The sequence below is a fragment of the Malaclemys terrapin genome, chromosome 11, assembly GCF_027887155.1.
Source record: "Malaclemys terrapin pileata isolate rMalTer1 chromosome 11, rMalTer1.hap1, whole genome shotgun sequence".
Lineage (NCBI taxonomy): Eukaryota > Metazoa > Chordata > Testudines > Emydidae > Malaclemys > Malaclemys terrapin.
Window position 1 is genome coordinate 4,389,154 of NC_071515.1, and position 23,320 is coordinate 4,412,473.

At 42.1% G+C, this 23,320-nt stretch overlaps 1 protein-coding gene across 41 annotated transcripts in view; it reads right to left on the minus strand.

Moving 5' to 3' along the window:
• Nucleotides 1-23,320, minus strand: part of LRRFIP1 (LRR binding FLII interacting protein 1) — a 193,116-nt gene that overhangs the window by 25,823 nt on the left and 143,973 nt on the right. For 19 of the 41 annotated variants that reach the window (XM_054043456.1, XM_054043454.1, XM_054043432.1 and 16 more), the window contains 4 exons: nt 21,608-21,685; nt 6,086-6,118; nt 4,358-4,483; nt 2,860-2,931 (listed from right to left, as the gene is read on the minus strand). In XM_054043456.1, coding sequence (XP_053899431.1) covers nt 2,860-2,931; nt 4,358-4,483; nt 6,086-6,118; nt 21,608-21,685 — 309 coding nt within the window. Of the gene's footprint in view, nt 1-2,859; nt 2,932-4,357; nt 4,484-6,085; nt 6,119-8,827; nt 8,901-20,462; nt 20,550-21,607; nt 21,686-23,320 lie in introns of those variants that run through there. The other 22 variants (XM_054043447.1, XM_054043444.1, XM_054043442.1 and 19 more) reach the window with 5 other exon arrangements.

Sequence of the window (23,320 nt, forward strand, 5' to 3'; positions counted from 1 at the left end):
GCCCCCTTCCTGCCCCCAGGGAGGGCAGCAGGGGTGTGGTGGGAGCTCAGGGCAGGGAGTTGGGGTGTGGTGCAAGAGTGGTGTGGGGTACAGCAGGGGGTTGGGCTGCAGGAGAGGTGCGGGGTACAGCAGGGGTTGGGCTGCAGGAGTGGCGCGGGGGGCGGGCTCCGGCCCGACATGCACCGGGGGCAGGGCAGGCTGCCTGCCTGCCTGTCCCCGCACCGCTCTGGGAAGTGGCCGGAACCTGGGGGAGGAGGAGCAAAGGGGTCTGTGTGTTGCTGCTGTTTCAGGCACCACCCCTAGCAGCTCGGGCTGGAGCCGCTCTAGGTAAACGCTGGGGGGGCGGGAGGGGCGGCGCGCGAGGAGCCGCGTGTTTGAGACCCCTGGCTTAGACACTCACTACAGCAATGGGAAGGGTTCTCCCATCACTGCGGTTAGTCCACCTCCCAAAGAGGCAGCAGCAGGTCGACAGAAGAATTCTTCGATTGATGTAGTGGGGTTAGTTAGGTCAGCATAGCCACGCCCCTCAGGGGGGTAGATTTTTCACCCACCTGAGACACCAGCCACGTAATGTCCATTTTCAGTGCAGACCAGCCCTTTATACTCCATTTTTGGTTAGATTTTTGCTTCAGATGAAGCGTGAAATAAATTTTTTCCCCCCATGCTTACCCCTTCTTTGATTAGACCCCCTTTCTTAACCTGCTTTACTAAGATCAAGTTCCAACTGTCTGGGCAATTCAGATTTATGAACTCAGGCTGAGCATGAGAACAGTTCAGATATAAGAATAGCTGCAGTGTTGGCAAGATAAAACGGTACCATTTGCCATGTCACATTGCAGGTCTAAACCCTCTCCAGGTATACAATTTGAATGAAGACCACCCGAACAGCAACTTTCAAAAGCACAGCAGTGCAAGTATGCAGGCAAGAAACAAAAGAGGTGCCTATACAGAGGTCTTAATTTAAAGCTAGGATCAACAATCCACCAATTCATGAAGTCATATTGCTAGCATTATATGGACCTCCATGATAAATTTTGGATATTTATAATATTCCACTTCTACTAGATCCATAAACATTCCAGGGGGAAATGTGCAGACTTTTAAATCTGAAAAGATGACAAAATACTTAGTTTTCAAATTAATAATCTGTTTTGGCATACTATTAAAGAATAAGGCAATCTGACATTTTAAAGGTACAAGAACTTCTGTCTCATCATTAAATGTGAATCATGTTACTGGTGCATGTTGCAGGTGTACTGTACAAGACAGGAAATTTCAGTTGCTGAAAGGGCAATCAGGAATCAAAGCAGCTACATGATTAATTAAACCCTTAAAATTAGTTGGCACGAAAGCACACACAATTAAGGGTAAATGCAGAATCATAGCAGAACATGGCTAATTTAGTTTTATTAGTATTATCAAATTCTATCCCAACCCTAGACTATCTACCTGTCATTTAATAATTCTAAATTTGAATACAGAGAATAAAACCACTAAAGAAATAGCCTAAATCAGACGGAGGTTTCAAGCTATTCACTATTTAACACTTTTATTCTGGGAGGGGATGAATTTAGTTTGCTTAAAATGTTCCAGTCTCTTCCTGGCAAATTCTGAAGAAAGTTACTATAGCTGGAAATGAATTTTTAATTAAATATACGTTCCTCATTCTATGCCAAAAGCAAGGTCAGAGGCAGCTGAGCAAAAAGTTGTTGATCTTCGAAGACACAAGCAGACCTGGATAAAAATGCTACAAATGCACTTGAAGGGAACAATATTACAAAAATCTAGTTAACTTATTCTCAAAGGGTAAGGTAGATTAGTTTGCAGAATCTAATATATATTTTATTATCTATAAGAGAAAAAAGTTTAGGCTTCATATATCTAAAAGATTCAAAAAAACCACAAACTATTTTTTCCATTTGCAGGTCACCTAAGATGCCAGTAACCGAGTATCTTGTACTACTGAACAGATGAGGAAAAAGTAGGAGAGAAAGTTTGAATTTTAATTAACATTTACGCTAATATATACTGTATTACAGTATCTAGTATGCCAAGTGCCCAGTACACTCATCTTTACATGCCTTCTGTTTTCAAAACGTGAGCCAATGCTGCTGAATACATAGTGTAAAGTGTCAAACTGATACATTTGTTTAGCTGCTACACCAAAATCCTTTTGTGTATTCATGGAATTTGTAGGCGTTCCTCCCCTGCAGCTGCTGCGACAGTTTACCCCATACAATATGGCATTCTACCAGGGCTGCTTGTATAGCATGAGATATGATTGCCTCTCCCTCAGGCACGCATAACTTACCAACTGTTTTACTGGGACGCTCTACTAAGTGCCTTTTAAAATACATTTACAATATTTAACTTTGATTTCCCATGGCACTGAACTCCGCAGGTTGGTTACATGCTTAATAATCAGCATTTACTTTTATTTTAGATTTACCTCAAATTCTGAGTGATTTCCTGTTCTTGTGTTATGGATATATTTAAAAATGAGTAACTGATTATTTTTCTATATACTCTAATCTTTATATTACAATTTTTGATGGAGATTTAAATACATTCTCAAGACACCAAAATATAAGACACGCAGTAGTAAAAGTTCTCATTAATGACCTTTTCTACAGAGGTTAATAAATATTTACATGTGCTGATTACCAAGAATTATCCAGAGAAATGATTACTGGTCATCAGAATGGGAAGCATGTTTTCCTCACTGATGAAATGCTTTTAGTTAATTCACACTTCAGCATAAAAGCATGCAGGTTAAATTCGAGTTCTGTCTCTCACTGTGCCTCTCTGAAAGTTTAGTTGATGTTAATATCACATGTTCAGTCTGCAATAAACCAGTACCTTCATTTCTTTCAATCCCTGCATGTATTTGCCTTCTACATCCTGAATCTGGTTCTTTAACTCATTGATATCCTGAGGGAAATGGCAAAAAAAGTGAATGATGTCAAGAAAACTAATGGGCAGTAATCACAGCTGAGTGAGAAGCCGGTGTTCAAAATTCCCATTTACAGACACGTTTCTACTCTAGTTTGAGTTTTCTAAACTTCATTATAAAAAGATGTATAGGCTTTTCACACAATCATCTGTCTTGAACAGATGTATATTCCTGTCCTAATCATTTTGACTGGGAAAATGGGATGTTTCTAGAACAATGATGGTCTTGTGGTTAAGGAACTAGATTGTGACTCAGGAGCTCTGAATTCCGTTTTCAGCTCTGCCACAGGTTGTATGACATTGGGCAAGTCCCCCCCCCCCGCCCCCTCTCGTTCTGCCTCAGTTCCCTATTTGTAAAATGAGAATGATATTTCTCTACTAGCACCCAACAGCGGTGTTGTGAAGATAAATTTATTAATGCATGTGAGGTGCTCACAACTACATCACTTTATGATAAGTTTCAGAGAAAAGTGGGAACATGAGCACCAACAGGACACCCTAGGAAGTGTGGGAAATACCACTGGCAAATGGAATAAAGACATTCATTTTAATTATGAGCTCAATTAAAGCTTTACACAATCTCTCTCTCTCTTCCCCCTCCTTCCCCTTGGTCACCTCCTGATGCTAGAACTGCAAAAGAAGTAAAATATTATAATTTGGGGGTGACCAAGGGGCGCGAGAGAGAAAGGGACTGGGTTTGTTTTCACTTTTATAGTTTTTAATACCAGATGGAACTATTCCAATCATCTAGTCTGATCTCCTGCATAACACAGGCCATAGTGTTTCACCCAAGTCCTCCTACATCGAGCCCATAACTTCCAGTTGTGCTACAGCATCTCTTTTTAGAACAGCTATGCACCATTTTTCCAAAAAATAAGATTTTTAACCAACCAATAAAATGAAAATACAAAACAGACCATAGTAATATCTTTTATTGGACCAACTTCTGTTGGTGAGAGAGAAGCTTTCGAATTTACATAGAGCTCTTCTTCAGATCACCCGAAGAAGAACTCTGTGAAAGCTTGGCTCTCTCACCAACAGAAGTTGGTCCAATAAAAAAATAGTACCTCACCTACCTTGTCTCTCTAATATCCTGGGGCCAAAATGGCGACACAACTCTGCATAAAACAGACCACGGTTACTGCCCACATTTAGACTTCAGGAGGGCCAAGTCTTTAGATGAATGAGCTGTTTTTGGTCACTCCTGCCAATACTGATTTGCATGTGTAATTTCTCACACATACTGATGGAAAAATATAAAACTATGCTTTTAAATAATTCCACTGCTTACTAGGTCAAACTTAGTGAAAAACTTCAAGACATAGATAAATACATTCTGACTGGAATGACTCCTCTAGCAAGAGACAGTTCCTACCAATACATGTTACTTACAAAGACTTCTTACCTTAATTTCTCTAATGGATGCCTCAGTATCAACGGAGATGGAGGTGTCCCCACTGCCTCTCCGGGAGGAAGTTCCACCCAGAGAGGCTAGTGTAGCTGCTGATAAGCTTGACACAGTACGAGCTCCCTAGAACCATACATACACAGTTAAAATAAGATGGGTTATGAAATAAACCTTTTTAAACACAAAAATGAATGCACGTAAATATTTTGAGAATGTGATCTGCCTTTTTATATGCGTACCAATCAGAATGACCACAATGATCTCTTTGGAACAAAGAAAGTTGTTTTCATTTATAGCATATGGATCATCAGTAGACATGCTGTGCATCAGTGGGTCACAAAAGACCTTCTGTTGAACAAATTTTATGTCCTGAGATTTTTCAGATCATTTATAGTACGGCTACTGACAGAGACAGAAACCTTTACCTTGAGGTCATCAGTTCAAATTTGGGACAGGATGGAAGTGACTGACAGAAGTTACCATCAGATAGCTAATTGGTGAGCTATGAGAAGCAAGTCTGTGCCTTTAATTCAGTCCAATTCACAGTAGACAGGTGTCCACCACCACCAAAATTATATAACTGGCACTCATGTTGGCAGTCCCAGCAGACAAGACAAAGCTACTTAAGATAGTGAAGTCCAAAGCAGACAGCAAAGAGTTACAAAGGAATCTCACAAAACTGGGCAACCGAGAACAAAATGGCAGATGAAAATCAGTGTTGATAAATGCAAAGTAACACGCATTGGAAAACAATCCCAACTATTCCTACAAAATGATGGGATCCAAAGTAGCTGTTACCACTCAAGAAAGATCTTGGCGTTGTCATGGATAGCTTTCTGAAAATATCCACTCAATGTGCAGTGGCAACCAAAAAAGCTAACAGAATGTTAGGAACCATTAGGAAAAAGGATAGATAAGACCGAAAATATCATTATGCCACTATATAAATCCATGGCATGGCCACACAAATACTGAGTGCAGTTCTGGTCACCCCCATCTCAAAAAAGATACATAAGAATTGGAAAAGGTACAGAAAAGGGCAACAAATATGATTAAGGGCATAGAACACTTTCCATATAAAAGATTTAAAAGACTGGCACTTGTCAGCTTGGTAAAGAGACAGCTAAGGGGGGATACGATCATGAATGGAGTGGAGAAAGTGAAAGTGAATAATTTACTGCTTCACATAACACAAGAACTAAGGGTCACCCAATGAAATTAACAGACAGCAGGTTTAAAACAAATATAAGGAAGTACTTCTTCACAAAACATACAGTCAACTTATGGAACTCGTTGCCAGGGGATGTTGTGAAGGCCAAAACCATAACAGGGCTTAAAAAGAATTAGGTAAGTTCATGGAGGATAAGTCCATCAATGGCTATTAGCCAAAAGGGTCAAGGTCACAACCCCATGCTTTGGGGGTCCCTAAGCCTCTGATTGCCAGAAGCTGGGAATGTACGACAGGGGTTTGGATCACTAGACAATTGCCCCAGTTCTATTAATTCCCTCTGAAGCATCTGGTACCGGCCACTGCCAGAAGACAGGATCATGGCTAAATGGACCGCTGGTCTGATCCAATATGGTCATTCTTATGTTCTTACTATCTGAAGCCATATCCTGCCATGGATTTTATTCAAAATTTGTGTAAATTTAATGCAAGTTTAACATATGGAAAAGTGGTAAGATATGTGTTATGATCAATATAATTCATGTCAACTTTCTTACCTTCTCAAAGTCTTTTTCTGGCCTTTCTTCAACCTGCAAACAAAAGAGAGATCATTTAGAAGCAATAATTGGATAATATTGGACAAAGGGAAGACAAAATAAGGCAGGCTGTTTGCTTTTAAACCTAGCTCTGTTAGGGATCTGAGGAAGAAGGTTCACAGGCAAGATATTCTGCTCACAGAGCAACCACAATACATAGCACTGTAATGGCATTTGGGGGAGGAAGCAGTCTGGATCACACCTCAAGCCTTCCTTGGTGTACCATACATTTTAAGATGGGGTATTCTTCTAACTGATAAAGAGAAGCTTGTGAATTTTTCTGTTAGGACTGCTCGTGTGTTATACAAGTTCTTTTTACCTTAATCAAGAAAGCCATATTTCAAATAATTTCAAATCATTCTGAAATTAGACAGCTGTAGAGGCCACATATAAATCACTTGGAATAGAAATCCATATCCAAATCTCAGCCACCCAAGAGCATACTCCAGATTAGCAACTAAACTATAATAAGGTGCTGAAAAGGGGGGTAGAAAAAGAAAAGATGCAAGATGAATGAGATTAACCAGAAGGTGGTCTTGGGGTGGCCATAACTTTGTTGTAGCTGATTTCTTTATATTACAAATAGAAAATAAAATATTTCGAGTGTGTCTCACACATGGAGGAGACTGAGGAAAATAGATAGGCACAAGGAGGGGCCCTTGGGATCTATGTAAATCCTCCCAATGTAGTGCAAATGATCAGGTGGTTATCTATCCCTAAGGGCAAGGGTTGAAGTCCCATTGGCAGAGAATGTACCTCCCTTGGATTGCAAAAAGAAGTAGTCCAAGTGTTCAAGGGGAGAGTACAGTGGTTTAGGGTAAGAGTTGGGCAGGAAAAAACTGCAAATTTGAAATTTCAGTTCCAAAACACAACAAAAAAATACCCATGAAACTAAATTCAAGAAGTTTTGCTTTGGGTAAAAATATTTCATCCTGATCAAATTAAAACATCTTGTTCCAATTTCACCTTTTAAAATGTTATATAATATAAAACGGAACTAAAAAAATAACTTAAAAAAAATCAAAAGGTTCTTTTCCGAAAAGGCTGAAATGGAACATTGACCTTATTTGAAAAAAATGGAACAGAGCATTCCAAATAAAATTCTGTCCATCTCTATTTCGGGCTCAGCAAGTCAGTCATTTGAGGACTGATATAAATGCTATTTTGGTATTTTATTTTTGGATGTAAAGGAAGGGGAATACGGGGGGGGGGGGGGGAGGGGGCTGGAAAGGTGGTAAGAGGATTAATAAAGAAATTAGCTACGGAAGTTTACAAGCAGAAATCAAGCCCACTCAGGCACACAATTATGAATACAACATAATTAGAAATGAAACATCTGCCTAGACCTAGACAAATTGGAGGATTGGGCCAAAAGAAATCTGATGAGGTTCAACAAGGACAAGTGCAGAGTCCTGCACTTAGGACAGAAGAATCCCATGCACTGCTACAGACTGGGGACCGACTGGATAATCAGCAGTTCTGCAGAAAAGGACCCGGGGATTACAGTGGTTGAGAAACTGGATTTCAGTCAACAGTGTGCCCTTGTTGCCAAGAAAGCTAACAGCATATTGGGCTGCATTAGTAGGAGCATTGCCAGCAGATCGAGGGAAGTGATTATTCCCCTCTATTCGGCTCTGGTAAGGCCACATCTGGAGTACTGCGTCCAGTTTTGCCACACACCCCCCCCCCCCACCACACCACACACACAAAGGATGTGGACAAATTGGAGAGAGTCCAGCAGAGGGCAACAAAAATAAGTAAGGGGCTGGGGAACATGACTTATGAGGAGAGGCTGAGAGAACTGGGCTTATTTAGTCTGCAGAAGAGAAGAGTGAGGGGGGATGAGGTAGCAGCCTTCAACTACCTGAAGGGGGATTCCAAAGAGGATGGAGCTCGGCTGTTCTCAGTGGTGGCAGGTGACTGAACAAGGAGCAATGGTCTCAAATTGCAGTCGGGGAGGTTTAGGTTGGATATTAGGAAAAACTATTTCACTAGGAAGGTGGTGAAGCACTGGAATGGGTTACCTAAGGAGGTGGTGGAATTTCCATCTTTTAAGGCCTGGCTTGACAAAGCCCTGGCTGGAATGATTTAGTTGGTGCTGGTCCTGCTTTGAGCAGGGGGTTGGACTAGATGACCTCCTGAGGTCTCTTCCAACCCTAATCTTCTATGATTCTATGAAATGCTTGTTTCTAAATCTTTAATGAAGCAGACAAGATCTATAGAAACTGGCATAGTCAAATAACCCCATTAGAAGTTATACTGCATGGTTGGTGTGGATCTCAAAGATGATTTATGGACAATGAGTTAAGCTTCTCCAGGACAAAAACTGGACAACAACAATTAAAGGAGACATTATATTTATATCATTTGAAAGTACTGAACAAAGAGATATCTTCTGGGGGAGGCATTTGGAGAAGTTTTTAGGGGTCAGCTGATAAGCAGAACCTCTCAATTGAAAAAGGAGATTAAGAAAAATTAAAATCAGGGGAGATTCATAAAACCCCAGGGTCAAAATAGTATATAAATAGTTAACTAATATTAGTGGGAAACTAAATATGTTGATGACACATGCCACTGAAGAAGCCCTTAGATATATAAAACCAATGTTTTATGAAACAGGAAATAACAGTCAGCAACAGATACACACCCTAGTGATGTGTGCTACTTTTGCTGCTTATTATAAACCCACTCTACTTCACTTACACAAGCTCTGAAGTGATTCAAAAATATCTGGAAGTAGCAGGCTTGCCAAAAATACATGAAATTGATAAAGAAACTGTAGATAAAAGAAGAAGAAATCTTAGAGGCAACACCAAGCATGGCAAGTACTAAAATTCCAAGACCTGATGGCTCTCCAGGTGAGTTTTATAAGTTAGTTTAAGGAGAATAGTAGGTCCTTTGAGGGATCCCTTTAGGGCCATTTTAAGCTCCAACCTAAGGCCTGGTCTACACGATAGTATTAGAGTGACGTAGGCCTCCTTGTGTCGACCTAATTGTGCATAAGTCTACACTTAAATTTGCCTCCCACCAATGTAAGTTCTTCATTATGCACAAGTAACAGCACCTTGCCAAGTGGCATTGAGCCATGGTCCATGTACTGAAGTTGACACAGCACAAATGTAGACATTGCATTACCTTTATCAACCCTAACAGTCCTCCAGCTGCTATCCCACAATGCCCGATACTGACTGCTCTGGTCATGGTTGTCAACTCCACTCTCCAGGGTGACAGAGACCAGAAGTCCCCCACACCCATTAAAACCCCCACAAATTTTTGAAATGCCTTTTCCTGATTGTCCCATCTTGGCAAGTACACCTAGCAGCTTTCCACTGTTGTGTGCAACTGTCCCACCAGCCATGTTGGCTGCACACTCCAGACATGTTCCTGCCTGGAGCAGACAGGAGGTATTTTATCTCCGGGGCCTGTAGAGAGAAGAGGCTATGCAAGCACAGCTATGGACCGGCCACAGAAACGTGGACATCTATGAGCAGATTGTACAGGAGATGCAGGAGAGGGGTGAGACAGGGATCAGCATCAGTGCCGTGTGAAAGTAAAGGAACTGCAGCAGGCATACCAGAAGGCCAGGGAGGCCGGCAATCAATCTGGTGCTGAGCCGCAGACCTCCTGCTTTTACAAAGAACTGCATGTCATATTTGGTGAACACCCCACCGCCACCCTACACACCACTGTGGATACTCCAAGGCCCCTGGTGTGAACAGTGAGGAGGAGAGTGGGGGTCCTGCGACTGGAGGGGTCCTGCTATTCCATGAGCCAGGAGCTGTTTGAGATTCCATTGCAGTATAATCAGTGCCAGTAGTTGAGCACAGGGAAGCCTGATGCAGGAGAAGGATCCTCAGTTAAATGTGTGATTGTATTTCCCATTACAATGATGTACTGATACCTCCCCCCAACTTAGCAGGACACAGCCACTGACTTTTCATTAATTTACTTGTACTAGAAAAGGCCGTGAGTACAATAAAGAGGTAGAGTTGCTCTCGGTTTTTCATTGCTCTGCAGAATTAGCAGGGGGCCCCATATGGAGCATTTTATGTACACAGGGGTGTCCCTTGAATCCTCTTCAAAAATCTTAGTGAAATTTCCATGGACGTATATTGCAATCCTCTCCCAAAAGTTTCTAGGGATGGCAGCCTTATTTCTTCCTCCGCGGTAGGACACCTTCCTGTGCCAGTCAGCAATAACTTCAGCAGGCACCATTGCAGTCAACAGGCTAGCAGCATACAGGTCTGGATGGCTTTGAGACGCCAGCAACAGCTGTGCTCTCTGTGCCTTTGTTACCCTCAGAAGTAAGATTTCAGCTACATTCACCATCTCTTGCAGAAAATGGAGCCATAATGGGAACCTGACTCTGCAGTCCCAGTCACTCCTGCACGACTCGTTTCTGCCCCATCATGCATTGCCAAAACTTCCCAAAAGACAGTGCCCTGAATGGTGGCACTGGGTTGCATACTGGGATACCTACCCATGGTGCACCACACTCCTGGGGAGTTCTTGCAGTGCTGACATGAGGAGGATGCACACAAGCAATATATTAACTGCAGCAGCTTTTATGCTGACGTAATTTGCATTGGCAGAAGTCTGTAGTGTAGAAATGCCCCCGGCTATCCCCAGTTAGTTAAGAACAGACATCAGCATGGTAAAAGGCCCTTAACATTTGAACCAAGTGGAAACTGTAAACAGTGAAAGTTCAGGAAAGAAAGTTTTTTTCTCTTTGAGGTTACACAAAGTTCTTGCCAAACAATGCTGAACTTCTAAGTTTCTGTGCAACAAAGAATGCTATCACACAAGCAAACCAATGGAGAACAACCTAACAGCCTCCGAACTGCTCACCATACTTTTTACTGTAAAAATAATAGCTAATAAATACATGCTACAGAAAAAATGAAAGAATAAAGTACTTGCCAAGAAAGTAATATAAATAGGAATACAGCTAATAAAAATGTAAAAGCTTTTTATTGTAGGACTCTATTGAAATAAATCAAAATCTATATGTTTTAATACTGTATAATACTCATGTCTACTAACAGACCACCTTCTGAATGCCCATCATTTCATGGGGGGTTATGCAAGAGAGAAGGAGAAGGAAGGCGTACGTAGAGTCATTTTCAGGAAAATTCCTATGTGCAGCATTGTAATCTGGCAAGGGGTACAAGCTGTTCTTTGTAAAATAAGCACATCACAAAGGGATCAGAGTTCAGCCTCTTTTGAAGGTTATTTTTCAGAATAAAAGCAGAGCCATATTACAAAAGTGTCAGCACTATCAGAGGGCTGAATGCAGCTGGAAGCCAAGCAGGAGCAGAATAATTCTACAAGTCCATATATGGAAGTATTGCCTATTCTTCATAAACAGTAATGAACTACTGCAGTTTTTAATACATTTGAAACTTATTTCCCTTACTCTTTCCACTTAACTCGCAAATATTTGATATTAACCCTACAAATGTCTTGCCTCTACACATATCTAGTGCCAGCATCACCACTGTGCACTAATATAGTGGAAGGGGGGAGGATAGCTCAGTGGTTTGAGCATTGGCCTGCTAAACCTCCAGGGTTGTGAGTTCAATCCTTGAGGAGGCCATTTAGGGAAATGGGGTAAAAATCTGTCTGGGAATTGGTCCTGTTTTGAGCAGAGTGTCGGACCAGATGACCTCTTGAGGTCCCTTCCAACCCTAATATTTTATGATTCTATGAAGCTCTTCAAGTGTTTTACAAACATTTACTGAATAGACCTCAATACCCCCATGAAATAGGTTCATATTATCCCCAGTCTGCGACAAATAAACAGGAACAACGAAGTTAAGTGACTTCAAGGTCAAACTAAATCAGCAGAAGAGTCAGGCCTTTAATCCAGAACTCCCAGACACCAGCCTCTTAAACTAGACTACGTATGCTTATAAATTTTGACAAAGCAGCTGCTAGAGGACCTTATGTTGTATGGCATCAGGTGCTAAAAAGTCCACAGCCACTGTGTGCATGTATCATTGAATTGCTCCTCAGCTTCATTTCAGTGACATGTGATGAGATCATTTTCCCCATAAAAAGCAAGGTCTTATTTTCTGTTTGTTGTGACATGAATGAAATCTGAGATCACATTTTCTATTCTAAAACTAGTAGAGTATTTGGTTCTTAGTGGAGTGAGCTCACCATTGGTACAATTTCACAGTTGTGTTGACCTTTTCTGCTCTATAAATCCAGCACCAGAGGGCAGTCTCAAACTCATAATCAAGAAAGGTTGAAACAGCACCACCTCTGAGATGGACAGGACACACTATCTAATGCTGAATGAGAAATGGACAGTGATTAGATACAAGGAATTATAAACCTACCTTAACACTGAGGAAAGAATTTTTATTACTAATTTTAATAATCAGAATGTAGTGTTCCTTCCTGCCTCATTGGGAAACAGTGACTGATGTAATCAAACACTACTCCTTAAAAGTACAGTCTAAAAGAGGTAAGTTCTATGGGCACACACAGGGCCATATTAAGGTCTTGTGCATTTCAATAATAGTCAAAGTCTACCTTGCTGTAGGAATCAGCACAGAACTTTTAAAGGTTACTTACTAGCTAGAAAACCTTTGAACTTTGTCAGGTGAGGATTAGGTGTTTCTTCAGGATTCTTTGTAACTAACTTAGATAAGGAAAGCCTGTTAAATCAATCCTTCTTACTTAAACAAACATATCGGGAATTTCTGGAATGCAAGTCAGCACTGCAGCAGATCTCCACTCCAGACAAGCTGAAGCACAAACAGATCTGTCACTCTTCACTGGCTATAGCTGTCAGCTTTGATATACCAGTAAAATTTTAAAATTGAATGGAAGACTGGATTGGATGAAAGCTGTGAAAATTGAGGGCAAAGTATCAAACAATTAACAAATTTGCTTAGAATTAAATCTACTTCCGTTATCACTTGTATTCTGTTCATCATTAAAGGTGTTAGTTAGGAGTAAGGAGTTAGTTGCAGCTCTGCCAAACAATTACTATGTTGGTTTGTTACAACAAGGCCGGCACATTCTCCTAACCACACTTGCATTTTCAAAGACATGGCTTATAATGAAAATATTGTGATGCCAATCTAGTACAGCCCCTCATAGGCTACAAAAAAACTGACCATTGGTCCCCACCGTTCTGAATGTCTTCAAGAAATGGGAAAAGGAACATAGCACAGATTAGGGTTACCATACGTCTGTATTTCCCTGGACATGTCCGGCTTTTTAGTTGTTAATTGCCGTCCGGATTTTTTTAAATATATAAAAACGTCCAGAAAATATGGACGTATGATAAACCTACCCACTGCCCCCTCTCCTCTTGGGGTGTCAGCTCGTTCAGCCTGTGGATTGCAACCCCCCCATGCTGCTGCAACCCTGCGCCCCACAGCTAGGAGCGGTGGCGTCTCTGCAGCCAGCTGCTGGTGCGGGGGACCCGCAGCTGCTTCTCCCTCCTCCGAGCATCCCCCGCAGCTCTGGCAGAGCCTCAGTCTCCCCACTCCGTCCCGGCCGTGCAAGGAGCCCCCCCACCAGCGGTCCGTACAGCCGGGGCTGCCTCCCCCCCGGCGGAGCCGCTGCCCGGGGGCGGGTCCTGGTGCAGGGGAAGTTTCTTGGTGCATGGCAGCGGCGGCTCCCGGGAGCCCGAGCTCCCCCACCCAGGAAGGGCCCGCGCTGCAGTGCCTCCCGCAGCCTGGCCAGGTCCGTCTGGAGGCAGGGTGGAGGCTCCCCTGAGGGAAGTGAAGGGTGGAGAGCTCTGAGGCAGGGGCTGTGGAGAGTGGGGGGCCGTGGAGGGGTTGGGCTATGGGAGGAGGTGGGGAAATGAAGGATAGGGGTTATGGAGGAAGGTGAAGGGGAGGACAGAGGTGGGGGGCGCTATGGAAGGTGGGGGCTATGGGAGGGGGTGGGGGCTCTGAGGCAGGGGCTGTGGAGAGTGGGGGGGCTGCGGAGGGCAGGCTCTCAGGAGAGGGGGCACTGAGGCAGAAGAAGGCTGAGGATGGGCACTGTGGAGAGCAGGTGGCTCTGGGGTGAGGCCTGGGGGGGTCAGGTGGGCGGGAGGAAGGCGGCTCTGGGGTGAGACCTGGGAGGTCGGGCGGGCAGGAGGCGGCTCTGAGGTGAGGCTTAGAGGGTCAGGCGGGTGGGAGGCAGCTCTGGGGTGAGGCCTGGGGGGTCTGGCGGGCGGGAGGAAGCGGCTCTGAAGTGAGGCCTGGGGTTCTGGCGGGCGGGTGGGGGGGGAAGAGGCTCTGGGGTAGGGTTACCATACGTCCGAAATTTTCCCAGACATGTCCGGCTTTTTGGTTCTGAAATCCCCGTCCGGGAGGAATTTCCAAAAAGCCGGACATGTCCAGGAAAATAGGGAGGCATGGTAAGGGGACCACCTCCTCCCCAGGCTCCAACTTTCCGGGTTCCCGCCGCTCTCCACTGCAGCAGGGGCCGAAGCAACTTCCCCAGCGCAGCAGCAGCTGGGGGGCGGGAAGGAGGAGGGGGAATGCAGGGTGCTCAGGGGAGGGGGGCGGAGTTTGGGGTGGGGCCAGGGCCCCGTGGAGTGTTGTGCACTTTTTGCAGTGTTGTGCCTGGCTACCAAAATATGCCTTTGAATTCCAAACATGTTGTCCTCTTTTTAGCTCTGAGAAATCTTTTAACACAGATTTAGAGAATAACAAAATTGGTTTCAAAGAAGTATCTTTCAAACTACTAGCTCCCCTTAGTGATTAAAAAGTGTGAACATTTTGAAATTTCCAGACTTAATAGCATACAGTGACACTCTCCTCTTTTCTCAGCATTTGAAAGGCTAATCTACATGATCAGGATTTACCTCCAATTTTTTCTTAATTACTGAAGATTTATGGAAAGTGAAATCTGCCAGCATTATCCTGAAGATCTGTATTTATACAGAAAACTATGCAGTTTGTTATATTAGCATGTAGTTATTGTACATACACACAGAGACAGGAGTGGGAAATAAAGCGGCAGTCACATGATGGAAGGGATTAACTGAGCACCAGATCAATTTGCAATCAGCAAACTTGACTAAATACCATAATCTTATCACTTCAGTTTAACTACACACACATGCAAATATAGAAATTATAATTTTATGTATATCATTTTAATATTACCAACTATATTCCCAACACATGCATGCATATTAAAGACTTCACAGCACTAAGACTCGAGAATGCAGATTTAGCCCTGCACAATTGCTTGCAGGTGCAGCTACTGTCGTTTTTTGCAAAAAGGAGCTGAAATCAGTGCTGGGTGGAGAAATGGAGTAGTGAGAAAAGGTTAGGAGTTTGAGGGACATTTTCCCATCTTTAATTTGAGAAATCAGTATCTTTCAATGGCACGCCACTCCTTCAAAACATACATTGTGAAAACTTAATACCATTTAGTTGAGTTTGTTTCTCTCTCAGCACAATTAGCCAGGGTAGGAAATAGGTACGGTTGTGTGCTGACTTGAATACATACATCTGTAAGGGTGGGAAAACCAAGCTAATTTCAATGCTGCCAACTTACATGATATTTATTATTTTTCTCACAATACCTGGACTTCTCCTTAACTGTGTAAGTACCTATTAATTAAGTGTCCCTATTCATTCTAATTTTCCTGGAGGGCTGAAATCCAGCTTTCAATGGCACTTAAAAATGCTATTGATATATTATATGCATTGTAAAAACTCCACAGATCCTTCAGAACCATTACATACTATTATGCCATTAAGTACTTGTTTAAAAATGCCAATATTTACTCTCAGGTTAATGGCTGCAGTATGTTAGCTGTGCGCTGAAAATCCTCACCATACCATTTAAAAAAAAAAAAAAAAATCAGAAATACAGACGCTCCCCGACTTACGCAAGCGTTCCGTTCCAGAACACCTTGCGTAACTCGAATTTTGCGTAAGTTGGAAACGTATACCCGACAATTATGCAAAACAAACAAACAAAAACCCAACTATTTCTAGCTTACGGAACTTTTCCCGTAAGTGCGGATTTGCATAAGTCGGGTTTGCGTAACCTGGGGGGCATCTGTACCCTGAACTTTATGATGCAAGGTTTGTTTTTAAAGCATTAGGATATTACCTCCAATTTTCCAGAGATCCATTTCTCAGTAACTCAAGATAAAAAAAACCCTGAAAGACTGGATTTTTCAGTAATACATTTTCAAACTAAAAATGTTTTTATTTTAATAGTACAATTTTAAAATAATCATTATTGGGCTGAGATCATACAAGCCTACATTTAGTCCTGTTTCATGTTGATACATATGTCAGAAAGTCAATCACCCTGAGTCAAATACATAGTTATTTATGGGAAAATTTTCTGTACAGAGTTTCGTACAATGTTACCAAACTTCATACCAGCATAACTCTACTACTGTTTGAGCCAAATACAAGAACCAAAAAACAAACTCCTGAAGACTAACACTATCTAATGAAAGGAAGTCTTTCAAAGTCAGGTTTACATGTTAATAAGTAACCCCTATGGCAAGCTAACAACAAAGAGAGCACCTTTACAGAAAAATGCCATATCATAGTTACATCAGCTGAATTCTATGGACTTTAGTGAGTGGAACCTCTTAAGTAAGGGATCTTAAACATCAAAGTCTTGTGTGGACATTAAGCTCCACTGATCCCTTCTGAAAAATAAAGTGGGGTCATGTCCATCAAAAGTTTACCTTCTAGGCACTGCTGTCTCATGTGCTATACACCTTCACTCATACTCTGTTGCTTTTCAATAACAGTAAACATAGAATGGTTTACTGTTATTTCTAAACTGCTTTGGCATCCTTCTGGGATGGAAGCCATTGTGTGTAAAAAATAAGACTGACCAATGTTCCTGAAATCAAGCTGCTGCTAACTATATTTTGGGAAAACCTTTGCTTAACTTAATCTAGGGTACATGTAGGATGTCAGAAAGCCATGTAAAGGACAATATAGACTGTTCCTCAAACTCCAGCTCACTTTGAAACATCCTTAGATTGCATATTTAAGAACAGCAGATTGAGTGGCACAGTGGTTTATGTACCAGCCGTCTTCTCACTGACTCTTCAAATTTGGCTCATTTATTATGCAGTATATTGGCTCACTTGACTTGAGTACACTTAAACTTGTTCACACTATCAGACCTGAAGTCAGCTGTTTCTGTGGAATTCCACTTCATTTTCTGCATCATTGAACTAATTCAAACCCCTCCCAATTTATACCTACAAAGGATCTGTCTCTTTCTCCTGGGAGGAAGCCCCTGAAGTTTTGAGTTCAGACATCTATTGGTGCAAAGTGGGACTGCTTCATTATACCCCCCATCCCGACCTTCTCCTTTTCCCATGTAGCTGGGGTTGCATCACCACATCAGTCTTTTCCAGGCTTGCTGGTCCAATGCTTGCTTTGTATCCTACCATACACAGTCCATCCACCATTTTCTTGGCCATCCTCTTGTTCTTCGCCCATGTACTTTAATCTCAAGCATCTCCCTAACAAGATCCCCTTCATCCATTCTTTGTATACACCCAGACAATTTCAGCCTCTTCTCTTACTGCTTCTATTTGATATCGAAGACCTTGGTTTCACTCCTGATGACATCATTCTGTTGTCCCTCTTCTTTTTCTAAGAGCAAACAGCTCCTTTCCTAAAATGGGCTCCACCGTTGGACAAACGCAACTATGGTTCTAACATCTTCATACAATGGGACAGCAACGTAATTCCTTATTACTTTGAATGTATATGTCACCATTTCGTTTGTATATTGGTACCAATATGGACTTTTTCCATTCTCTTGGGAGTGTCTTCGCTTTCCAAACTGCACACAGGACTCACTTGAGCCAGCATACACGAAACTCTCTCAACGCTTTGATAAATTCCACCATGACTTCGTCTGGACCTGCTGCTTTTCCAGGTGCCATCTTCAGCAGTGCAGTCTTGATGTCTGCCTCTGATAGGTCAGAGACATCTGTGATTATCGGTTCCCACAATGGTACTGTAGCATATAAAGCAGACCCGCATAGTATTCTTACTGGTTATTCATATCACTCACTCTCATATCTATATCTCATCAATACACAGGCTTCCAAACTGGGAACGACGACATTCACTGGTGACCTTTACAAGAATTAACTGGTACCAGATTTTATTGGTTTTATTTTCAAAAGGAATAATCAAAATTAACAAGCCCCAAACTTATCCTGTTATCTGGGTATTTCACAAAAAGAAACAGGAGGTGTAAGTATTTTCTAAAATTATCTCCCAAGGGAAGGCCTAAAACAACATTCAAGTTTCAGCTCCTCACCTAGGAGAAGCATACACTCAGGGTGGAGTTTATTATGACTGGGGATGTCTACTAGAAGTGGGTGTTCATTCATGTCATCTTCCTACTCCTCCTAAAAGCCCACATCTTTGCTCCCTATGGGGAAATGCTGCAGCATGTATCTGCCAGATAATAATGATTGATTCTAAGGGAATTAGCATAATTACACTGGTGTTAAACTTTAGTAAAAGGGAAGTGATGCTTCAGTCAAGCAGACTCATAGCCCTTTGAAATTCACTGGAAAAATTCAAGACTTACTCCACTATAAACTGAATTTTGCTATAATCTAGTTCACTATGCAGCATGTGGGTGTGGGTCACTTGCCAGAATTATCTGAGTGTATTTCCCTAACATTGTGGGGACCTCAGGCACTGGTGTCTGGGGTCCCTCGTATTCTCTGCCTGTGGACGATTTTTTTGTTTGGTTAGTTGCAAGGAAGATGCTAGATTGAAGTCTCTGGAAACTGAAGTTCTATCTTTATCCAGATAACGTATACAGCACTGGCTTGCTCAAAATGCTCTACCAACATGCCTCAAGCTTAACCCCGTGGCAACATTTCTAGGAATTAAATGGTGTTCAATGCCTAGCCTGTCTGCAGACAACACTGTGACGGTGCACCCCATAAGGCTTTATGGAAATATGCTTATGAATATATATATGACCTAACTGGAATATGTTTTATGCTATATATGCCACGTAACATATCTATGTAAAGGTTATTCATAAGCATATTTCCATAAAGCCTTATGGGGTACACCGTCACAACCACTAAGTGCCAACTGCAGCAACAGCTTTTGCAACATACTCAGCTGTTCGGTAGCAACTGGACTCAAATCATCAACTCATCTCATTTAAACCACAACACAGCTATCAGATGTTAACTCGGGTCACAACAACATGGGTTAGCTGGGAGGTGAAAATCTCTATGCAATTGTCCATTCTAGGAGCCAGTTTCCCTGATCTCGTATGGGTTTATCAGGTTTAAAAAAGGATTTCTAAAAAATTAATTTTACATCTTATCTAACAGATCAAGAGAGGACTACATACTCATAATTTAGGTCTTTTCTTTACTGAGTAGGTTTATGCATATTCAATGTAAGTACTGTAGACTGAAAACACAATTCTCTTCCATCTCACTAATTAAGAACAGAATTTATAAATAGCAGCGTGATCAAGAAACAATGGGAAAGCACAGGATACCCACAGGAAGCATATACCAAACATTTTCCAAATGGAGATAAAAGACAAATAAGCAGGGAGAATGCGAGGCATGACTACAGTACACATCAAGAGAAAGGGAAATCCATATCAGCATAGCCACTCCAAATTCACAGTCCACATATTGCTAACAACTCACAGTAAATATCAGTTTTTAACTATACAGAGACACCCATCTCTTCTTATATTTTATACTAACTTTATGAAGACAGGTTTTGTGGCATGGTTATTTTGTTGAGACAGTTTTTTTGGCATTAGATGATACAAAAGACATAGGCACAAAAGGTACAAGTGAAACTTATTCAAATGATCCTGTCATTTTCTGTGGAAGCCCAAATAGCTCTCTTTAAAATTCCACATTCTAGGCATGTTTAATAGGTAACCTGGTGCTAAGGACTACAGAATTCTGCAGTTAGCTAAGGAGATAACATTGCTTAAAGGGAAGGTTTTTTTCTGGTATACAAGTTGTCTGAAATTCTGAAATAATTAAAAAAAAAGAACAGGAGTACCTGTGGCACCTTAGAGACTAACAAATTTATTAGAGCATAAGCTTTCGTGGACTACAGCCCACTTCTTCAGATGGATATCCAAAGAAGTGGGCTGTAGTCCACGAAAGCTTATGCTCTAATAAATTTGTTAGTCTCTAAGGTGCCACAAGTACTCCTGTTCTTTTTGCGGATACAGACTAACACGGCTGCTACTCTGAAACTTGAAATAATTAAATGTCTCTTCAAGTAAGGTCCAAAGCCTCTGTATGATATTTGTCTAGTAAAATGACATTTACTGGCCGGACTGCTAATAAGAATTATGGACTCACCAAGCAAGGTTCAAGGACAGCACTTTGGCAGTAATCCCAGCATCCTCTATTCCAAGCAAGAGTGGAGTCCATACTGTACAAGGGTATTGCTATTGTACAGTGCATTCCCTCCCCCTCATCTTTAATAGCAGTCTTTGCTAGTAGGGCTAATCTTCCGGCTCTTGGGTGTCTGGGAACATACAAAAGATTAGGTGGGCAGAAAAGGGGCGGGAGACAGATTGGACAAGTTAAAAAAATATGCTATTAAAAGATCTTGGGGGAAGAAAGAGCCAAATATTTGGAAAGAGGTAGAGAACAACACAGGGAAAGATAGATATACAAGGAGGTAGGAGAGAAAAGGAGGAAATAGGGAAGACTGAAACCATCACCGGGGAAAAAATGCACCACGAGCAGGTCAGAAAAAAGTCTAACAGATGCAGGAGAGGGAGGGAAGTTATGTTTCAGGTAGTTAAATTGAAAGAAGTTTGATTAAGTTACAAAATTATTATACTATTTATTTATTCCATTAAACTGCAGGGCTGTGGCAGCAGCCAGGTATTTATTACCCTGCTAGTGGAGGTAGGGTAAATTTTGAGCCAGCCCTTCGGTAACTAACAAGTACCATTATCCTGTTGACATAATTGTTGCAGTCTCCAAGTCTAGTAAACTCTGCTGAGCTCAGGCTGTTGCAGTTTTGAGTTCTGTGCTATCTGGAGCTTCACCTGCTACGAGGCCTGTCGGAGCGTACTGTGCATCTGACCCTGAAGAAAACCTGAAAACTGCAAGATGGCAAGACCGTCATCATAGAATTTGCAGGACATTGGGAAAGGAATGTGTGCATGTGGGGATGGCTAACTGATGGAAGAGCACCTCTTAGATTGGGTATGGTTGTGTCTGGGGATGCTTCTCCAAAACTTAATATTTATTTGGTTAGAGGATTTAGCTACGGTTCACACTGTTCCTTTGTATTTTCTGATCCTGCTCACTGATCCTTAGGTGTAATCAATATTGTATTATAGATTTAATTAAACTTGCAGTTGACTAGTTGTCTGACACCACGCAGTGGTGCACCACTCTTTCTGCACAAGTATAAAGAAGCCTTGGGAAACACAGGAATGAAGCAGTTGAAACGGAGGAAGAGAAAAAGAGAAAAGATATGTGCTCACCACTGGACTTGCCCGAGCAGAGCTGGCTCTAGAAGATGCCCGAGATCCGGAGCCAAGGTAGCAGCTATACTCCGACGGCTGCCCGCAAATACCCCAAGAACACAGTAAGCAGAGATAAGAACAGGATTAGCACTGGAGCAATCAGAGCAATAGAAGAGTCAGAACACTGCCATTTCAGCTTAGTTAAAAAAGGGGTACATGCAGCTGTGAAAGAAGAAAGAGGAGGTTGAAGTTGAAGAGCAGACACCTACTTTAGACAAAAAGGTCAGCATAAGCAATTGGTACAGCAAATGGACTGAGTAAAAAGGTTTTGGTTTAACTCTGACACCATGTGGAGCAGAGAGATATTTGTACTTAATATTTTATTTGAAAGTTTAAGATATCAATCAGACATTCCTTCAATTTCTGTATGTATGGAGTGATTCCATCCCATTCCTTCATTAGCAGATCTTACCTCCTAGCTCTGTTCAGTCCTGTGATGCTTTGGGGGTTCACCCAGACTAGTAAGGGGTTCTGTCAGCCCCTGCCCTGTAACCTTGGGTGCCTTTGCTTGAGAGCCCTGACACCAGCAGTATGCCCACAGCACAAGGGTCTCACCCTGAGCACTGACCAGCCCACTTATTCCTTGCAGGATGACTCCAATAACCTTCCAGACACTAGTCTCCCCAAAACCATCTTCCCTGCAGCGGCAAGTCCCTCTTACTGCTCAATCACAGAGGGCTAACAAGTTGTTTGTACTGGCTCTTTGGAGGCATCTCTGTGAGTGTCTAGTAAGAGGACTGGATGCTGCAAGTGAGAATGTTTTGGGGCACCTCGGGACCAGAAGGGTTGTTGGGGATGCCCTGCAAGGAGTAACTGGGCTGGTGGAAGCGCAGGGCAAGACTGTGCTGTGAGTATACTGCTGGTGTCAGGGCTTTCAGCCAAAGCTGCACAGCCTGAAGGTCCCCAAGGTTACAGGGCATATGGCAAGAGAACCCCTTTTTGGTCTGGGTGAAACCCCAAAGTGCCACAAGCCCCTCACCCTCTTCTGCAATACTGTGCAGTTACAAAATGAACACTTGCTCAATACCCAAAGCAAGAAACCGCCGTGGTTAATAAGTGTTTCTTCTTGATTGGATGCAGATACTATGGTAAGAACTGTACCCTCCTATAGACTGAGAGCATCACCCCTTCGGCCTCCATCTCCTGCTGACGTAGGGATTCTAGTCTTTCCTAAGAGCAGTTTTCTACAGAGCAAGATATAATTGACAGTGTTGACTTGTGGCTGACAGGTTTAGGCGAAAATAGTCAGAGACATTATCGTGTTAGTCACCACATTGACAGGATGGAATCTGGTGAAAGTGGAGAATGCAACAGTATAAAATAAGGAAGGAGTTTTACCCATTAGAAAATCAGAATTGAAATCTCTTTTGGATTTGAATTTCTGAATTATTTCCCCCCACACACATTTGACACATACTTCCACAGCAGCAATCAGACACCCTATTGCACTGTACAGTATTTTTACACACATGAATTGTCAGGTGTATATAAAGAAGATTTCAGCATATTTATAACACACTTGAGCATAAAGAGCACTTGTTTTTTTGGCTCATTTCCTGGGACACTGTTTCTGTCACTACTGCCTCAAAGACAACTGTGAATGTAATTTTTCAGAAATGCAATTTTGATTGTTAAAAAACCAGGAACTGAAATACACAGAGCATGCCCCTG